The following is a 7990-nucleotide window of genomic DNA, read 5'->3' on the forward strand; positions in this document are numbered from 1 at the left end:
CTGTAGTTGTCCTCAGCCACACTCACTCTCCGGAATCAACTCTGCACTGACTCTCCACTGAGTCAGAATTGTTCATCCTGCAGTTGTCCTGATGCTGCCTCCTTGGCCACACTCATGCTTCGCTTTTCATTTGTCTTCTGATGTTCATCTGATATTAACTCTTCTTTGTTCCATTTTCTAGGCACACATGACTATTTTAATCATGCCAACATTACTCCCCCGTTACCCCCTCCTCCGGAGTTCAATAAATAAGCTTTTCTGCAAAGTCTTCACTTTGTCCCTAGGAAGAAGACAAAGTCACTGCGACTTTAGTGGCATCTCAGGCTATATCATTTATTTATGTATCTGTCGTTTCCCTATATAGACTGTAAGATTCTTAAGAGAAGGGAAAATGTCTACTGATTTCTTTGTTTCCAGAGTATAATTTAGTGCTCAATAAATATTTCTGAGTTACCGGATGAGCAAATAGATGAATAAGGTTAGGCAGATACTTCCCACAAAGGTGAGGAAAGGAGATGTGGTGAAACAGGGTAAGTGCTATTGAGAGAAGGAGTTTGAGTGAATGTCAGCCAACACCAGAGAAGACAGATCAGAGAAAGAAGAAATTTTAGTGTTCCACAATCACTCTCCAGAATCAAGGATTTAAGTTACCAGGGCTTTTCGTCATTAAACTTGTCTTTATTTCTTATTCCTGTTGGTACCCCTATGGACAGGACCAATCAGAGAGGTCCCTCCCTCATGCCCCATCCCCAGCACCTGTGACACGGCTGAGCTCATCCGGATCTGATCAGGGAAGAGTCTGGGTTCATCAATGCTGTTTCTGTGTTGTGTCACCTGTAAAGTAAGAAGTTGTGCCCCCAGGAAGGGCATGGAGATGGAACAACTCATGAGGCCTCTAAAAGATATAATTGAGTTTTCTCATCCCCTGAAATTGTCAAGTACATTTGAGTGGTGGCAGGTATTTACAATCCTATGGCTTTAGTGGGTGAATTCCCACGTGCCTCATTAAGGAAGCAGGCTTTTGTCTTACACTCCTTGAGAAATTTGTTTCTCTGAATCTGCGAGAAACAAAAGGCAAATGTGTGCCAGCTTGACCCCTGGGAGACAACTTCCAGCTCCATGGACAAGTTTTATCCCATTGGACTCTTTCCCTGGAGGTGGTCACCGCTATTTGGTGCGTCTCCAGCATGCAGGGTAACCCATAATGATTACTCTGTGAGTGCCTCTCCATCTCTAATGGGCTAAAGAGCACAGCTGGACAAAATTCATTGACATATCCGAGTTTATGAAATAATTCTGACCACACACAACCCCACACAAGCTTACCACAGTATTTTTTACCATATCTTCCATTTTGACCAATTGACAGCCTCACTCAATGCCATTAAGTCAATGTCAATACTCACTCATAGAGGCCCTATAGGACAAAATTGAACTTCTTCTGGGTTTTTCTGTAACTCTTTATGGGAGTAGAAAGCTTTGTCATTTTCTCTTGGAGCAACTGGTGATTTCAAACTGCTGGCCTTGTGGTCAGCAGCCCAATGAGTAACTACTACTCGATCAGAGCTCCTAGGTCATATAGACCAGCCAAGAAATGGGATAGTCAGGGTCCATGACAAAAGGATATAGTGTTAACAGTTTAGGATTTGACCCAAACTCTCTATGCCAGCTGTGTGAGTGATCACCTCTCTGAGACTACGCCAAGTGCTTCAACTTTCAGTGTCTCAGCACCACCAGGGTTCCTTAATTCACAGTAGACCTTGACTAAAAAGAAAGCTAGTCCTGTCAGTAGGGTTTTTGGAGAGAGGATTATAGAACGGTCTCAGAAAGTCTCTACACATCCACAGGTCACAGATTAGATGGCATAATTATAGATTTTTATCTAGATGGAAACAGGTTCCTCTATAAGAATGACTCAGGCATAGTACTCAAGGTATACTTCATAATATCATGTGTAGTATAGGATAATATGTGAATCATATGACGTATTCCACTTATCTTAATACATTAAGATTTAAAATGATTACATTATTCGTTATTAGGATATCTTGTTAATTCAAATCAGTGATACATGTGACATGTAAAGTGTCTGCAGACAAGGAATATGTCCATTTCCAGCTTTCTACACGATGAATGGAAGGCACAGAGAACTGTGTATGCATCTTGCAGAAAGATCCAATCTAGTTGAAGAGATCAGGAGAGGAGTAATCCTTCTGATGAAGAACCCTTTAAGCCAATAGCTAAAGGATTGATAGCCGATACTCTAAAGAACAGTGTAGGGGAAGATGTGAAAACTGGGCAAAATCCTCATTCCTGAATATATATACTTTTTCCCTCAACCAGAACAAACAAAGTTGAAACCTGTTCATTTGTCATTCTAAATTACAAAACTACCTTTAAACAAATAAGAAGAAACTGAAGCTTATTGAGACAGAGAAAATTGATCATGATTAGCCTAGATGATTCAGATCCACTGACTAACCAGTCTGCTTGCAAAATGAACCAAGTTCTTTATAAAATCACATATATGTAATAACAATGCTGAGACATTCTTTTTGAAACTTTTTACTGTGAATTAGGTGGATTATACTTTTCAGATCATCATTTTTATATTCAACAACTTAAATGATTTATCAAAGCTCTGGATAGTTTCCCTGGTCACCCTCACCCTTTTTTCTTCTTCCTGTTGTAGGATATTATTTTCCTCTTCCCCAAGTAAACACCTGTCTACACTCTAGCCTATTGCTCCCCTTTTTCTTGTAAAATAGATTATGGCAGATGTAGTTTGGGTTAAAATGTAATACCTTATCCTTTGACCCACGTGAAAGTTGTTTCAGTTTTTAATTTTTCTGGTTTTTTTCTATTGAGGTATTTTAATGTTTTGTCTAGTTATTGTTGTTGGGTTTTGTTTGCTTCCTGTGTACGTTCTCACAACCATTTTATTGGGAGCTAATATAGATATATCATGCCATAGTTCAATCACATCAAGCAGTATTGTACAATTTCTACCACAATCAGTTTCAAAAATATTTTCTTACTTCTTGAACTCCTTTGTATCAGCTTCCCTTTATGCCCCTCTCCATCCACCACTGTGCCCCCTCCCCCAGGAACCCTTATTCTACTTGCTATTTGTATCAGCTTCCCTTTATGCCCCCCCTCCATCCACCACTGTGCCCCCCTCCCCCAGGAACCCTTATTCTACTTGCTGTCTCTGTAGATTCTTCAACCCTGGGTTTTATCTACTGAAAAATAGAAAACAAAACAAAAATTCAAGAGGGCTATCCCCAAGGACAAAATACATCTGATATAAACCCCAATATGAAAGAAATAAATACAGCATGTTGAAAACTGGATCAGGCTCAATGTATATCAGAGGGGGGATCAAGTAACAAGGTGTTAATCGTTCAAGTCAGGTTTATCATTCTGATCTCCTGTAGTCATCTCTCCAGTACTTTCTCTTTGGTGACCAGTTTATTCCCATCCCTCCATTATGGATAGAGGGAGATCACTGAAGGCTTACTTCCTGTTTAGTTCTCACAAATATATCTCACAAATATATCTCACAAATATATCTTGGGCTTCCACTGTCATCCATAGCCTTCTGCAAACCAGAATCTCACAAGTCAGGCTCTGATACTATTCCCTCCTTCAGCTCTGACTATATAATTTACAATCCTTGGGTCATGCATGTTGGTGTGCTTCTTCCATGTGGACTTAGTTGGCATCTCAAAGATGGATGCTTGTTTGGAAATAGACCTTTAAGACCTCAGATTCTATTCTATCTGATAGCTGAGCACCATCTAGTTTCTTCACCACAATTTGATATAGCACCCATATCTTCTGTGTCCCCTTCATGAGGATGAGTATTGAGCAAGGCCATGATGTAAGAACCAGTTCTTCTTAAATTGAAGCTAGGATTTAGGGGGACCCCAAATTCCATCCTTGGATCTATGTTTATTATCTGCCTTTGGCTGCCCTTAGAGACCACGTTGTTAATTTATGTTAGAGAGTCTTATCAATCATCTCCCTGAAGCATAAAGATCTTCTGTTAATATTGTCATTGATTAACACCTGGCACTAATTTTTAAAACACTGTTGAGAGTGCAATATTGGACCAGTATAGGTGAACTACATATTGAAATAACTGAATTACTCACTTGTACAGAATAAATCCTTAGGTGGCTGGACACTAGTTACACACACAATAGGAGTTGGTTGTCAGACAAATATATATTAATAGAAGTAGGGCATTGATGTATTTAGTCAATGTTGCCTGCCTAGCAACAGTTCAATGCTCGGTATAGGCTGTCTTCTGCTTCTTCAAACACCACGAATTTTCAGTCTTAAATCCTCAGGTTATGGGTGTGCTTGAGGCAGAGTCCAGGTCACCTAGTGGAGTTTCCACATCTGATCCCCCTGGTGTAGTCTTTGGAGTGTATTGTGGGCTTTGAAGATCCCAGAGTCAATGCCCAGTGTTCTATGGCACTTGGTCTGGATCCTCAGGGTGTGTCCAGAAACTCAGGCCACTGTGGCTTATTACAGGAATACTCCCCACTTAGGGTCTCCAAAGGTGTTCTTAGTCATTTTTCCTACCCCTTCCCCACTTGGAGGTTGATCCTCCCCCTTTTTCTACCAACAGACACTCACTGATCTTCTCTTAGACGTGTTTGCTCTCTTCCCCCTCTCCTGACTTGGCTTCGCCCTCAATAACCCTCTTCCTTCTTGTCATAACATTGCATGGCAACTACCAAGGGGTAAGAATCCCCTCCCTTTTCCTTAACAACTTGGTCCCAACTGACGTGAAGGACCCGATAGCAAAGTGTCCTTCAAGATATACATCTAGAGAAGATAATACGTGGTTCATTGGCACCTACCAGGATGTCTGGTTGCCCTGGTCAGCAAACTGAATGCCCTGAAAGCCTGAGCTTGTGCCTATCCAGTTGCTTGTCCCTACAGCAGTGGACTCATTAGTATTTGTCCTTTTATGAGTGACTAACTTAGCCTAGCACAATGCTTTCCAGATCCCTCCATGTCATAGGTGTTTTATGTTTCTATTTTTTAAGGTCCTGTTTATGTTTTATATGATTTTCTGCATATGAAATCCAGGATAGGTAAATCTATAGAGACGGACACTGGATTGACAGGTGCCTAGGAACATGGCAAAGAAGGATGAAGGGAAAAGGGCGCTAACAATGAATAAGGGAAGATAATGTTCTGAAATTGACTGTGGTGATGACTGCACAAATCTTTTCTTTTTTTTAATTGGGGTCTTACAGCTCTCATAACATTCCATACATCAATTGTATCAAGCATGTTTGTACATAGGTGGTATCAGCATTTCCAACACGTTTTCTACTTGAATCCTTGGTATAAACTCCTCTTTTTTTCCCCTCCCTCCCCCACCATCCCACCCTTTTGAATCCTTGATCAATTATATATTGCTATTATTTCATATCTTACATTGTCTATTGTCTCCCTTCACCCACATTTCTGTTATTTGTTTGCTTCGGGGGTGGGGGACTATATATCCAACCTTGTAATGGATTCCCCGTTCTCACCCTTCCCCCTTCCCGGCCATTCCTCTACCCTCATGATACCGCTACTCCCACTACTGTTTATCTGTCCTGAATTCCATGTGTCAAGAGCTCTTATCTGTAACAATGTGTGTTCTCTGGTGTAGCCAGATTTGCAAGGTAGAGCTGGATCATGGTGGGGAGGGGGAGCATTCAGGAAACAGAGGAATGATGTGTGAATCATCAGTGCTATACTACGCCTTGGTTGAATCATCCCTTCCTTATAACTCTTCTGTCAGAGGATATCCAATTGTCTACAGATGGACTTTAGTTCTCCACCCCAACCCCACTCATTTGCATTGATATAGCTGTTTGTTTTGGATCTTTTGATACTTAATACCCGATCTGTAGACACCTCATGATCACACAGGCTGGTGTGTTTCTTCCATGTGGGCTTATTTACTTCCCTGATAGATGGCTGCTGGTTTAACTCCAAGCCTTTAGGACCCCATGTGGTAGTTACATAATCTAGTATCAACTTGAGACTATTAAGAGTGAAGGGGTGGAATTTAGCGAGTCAACTAGGTTGCAGCTCATTTGGAGGTGTTACAGAGATAAATACTCACTAGAGGCCAGACCCACACCCTCTCCCTGTGAGACATTCCTGTTGACAAGCCACATGAAGCTATGCTGATGGCAGCCAAAGCCTTGGAGCTGGAAGACCCGCATGCAGATCCACACCAGTGCTAAGATGCCTCCGCTGCCACTGGATCCACAAGACTTTCCACCCACTGGCCTGTGATCTTCCTATACTCAGCGTGATTGCATGTGTTTCGCAAGGCTGAAAAGGAATTTATAGACTGGTATCGGATGGACATATGGGCTAATATTGGACTTATGGACTTGATCTGGACTGGGCTGGGATGTTTTCTTAATATACAATTATCCTTTGATATAAAGCTCTATCTTATAAACATATGAGTATCTCTGGATTTGTTTCTCTAGTCAACCCAGACTAGCACACTATTTCTTGATAGCTGGGCACCATCCAATCTCTTCACCACATTTGTTTATGCACCCATTTTGTCTTCAGTGATTCTGTGAGGAAGGTAAGTATCAAAGAGTGCCAGGTTGTCAGAACAAAGTGTTCTTGTGTTTGGGGAGACCTTGAAAAGAGGCCCAATGTTTGTCTACTACCTTAATACTTAACATATAAATATATGTACATTGGCCTCTATCCCTTTCATTATAAATTAATATATTTACATGTGTAAATATATGTAGCCTAACCTCCATAAATAGCTTTGCCTCCTATTCTTTCCTCTATTTCCTTTCACCTTCCTCCTATCCCACTATCTTGCTCACCCTCCATTCAGCTATCAGTAATTACTCTTAGATACACTGCACTTGATTAAAGCCCACCAGATATTATATGCCCTCCTTGCCATTATTATAGATCTCTTGCTGTTCCCTTACTTCTGAGTTTATTGGCTCCCCCTTCCTATCCCCTCCTCTCCCATATGCTTATAAATCAGGTGTCAGTGACATTAAAAAATGAATTTAAAATTTTACCATGCAAAATACTCATATATTTCTGTTTTGCAACACTGAGTATGTTTCTAAATTCATCTCTCAAGGAAGCAACAAAGCTGTTTATCAGGACATTGTATTTACATTTTATTAGCATATTTACATATATCTACATAAAGATATTAAACAATTATTTGAGGAAATAAATTAAATTAATATTTAGGCATTCAAAATGCATTTTGTTTTCTATTGCCATCCAGACCGATTTTCTTTGAGCAAGTTGATTGATCTTGTTATGACTCACAAAGGAAACATGCTTGTGAAGGAGGAGGCTATTGCAACATCAAGTATGGCACATCTAGGGATAGATATGGCAGCCAACTAAAAAGGTGGTGGAAATAAAGGAAAAAAAAACATGGATAGCAGAAGAACAGGGCATAACCCACTCAAGGGCAGGGTATTGTTTATATCTCCACGGGAGAGGGAGAGAGGGACCAGACTTCAACCTAGTGTGCCAAGATGTGAATGGAACATACCAGCATGAAGCAGCAAACCTATAGAGAGGTCTGTGGGGCCTTCCTCAATTCCAGCTATGTGGACACCCCCTCCCCCAGAAGAATGCACTACAGAGGACAGCACTGAAGCTACTGCTCAGGAAGAGGGGTACACCTAATCAGGGCACAGGAGCAAACAAAGAGGGAAGGTGAGAGAGTGGAGCACATTCTGGCCCACCAAGGCCAGAGGATGAAATTCCTTCTCAGAGCAGCCAATGCACAGAGAGGACCATAGGGCCGGCCCCACCACGAAATACAATGTCCCTCACTGACCAATAGCACTACAGAGGACAACACTGGAGACACAGGGTGGAAATTGTGCCCAATGCAACCCCATTTCACCAGGATGAAACACTAAGGGCCTGCAACAGTGCAGCAAGGGGAGCAAAGCAA

The 7990-nt window shown here is 41.3% G+C and overlaps 1 protein-coding gene across 1 annotated transcript in view; it reads right to left on the bottom strand.

The window, feature by feature from the left end:
• Positions 1-7935: 7935 nt before the first annotated feature.
• The window catches only part of LOC101648120 (olfactory receptor 7C1-like), a 10347-nt gene continuing 10292 nt past the window's right edge, over positions 7936-7990 (bottom strand). The window contains exon 2 of the mRNA XM_004715565.2: positions 7936-7962. Coding sequence (XP_004715622.2) covers positions 7936-7962 — 27 coding nt within the window. The remainder of the gene's footprint in view (positions 7963-7990) is intronic.

The sequence above is a fragment of the Echinops telfairi genome, unplaced genomic scaffold (genome assembly GCF_000313985.2).
Source record: "Echinops telfairi isolate 266 unplaced genomic scaffold, ASM31398v2 ScPeMD7_30;HRSCAF=105, whole genome shotgun sequence".
Taxonomy (NCBI): domain Eukaryota; kingdom Metazoa; phylum Chordata; class Mammalia; order Afrosoricida; family Tenrecidae; genus Echinops; species Echinops telfairi.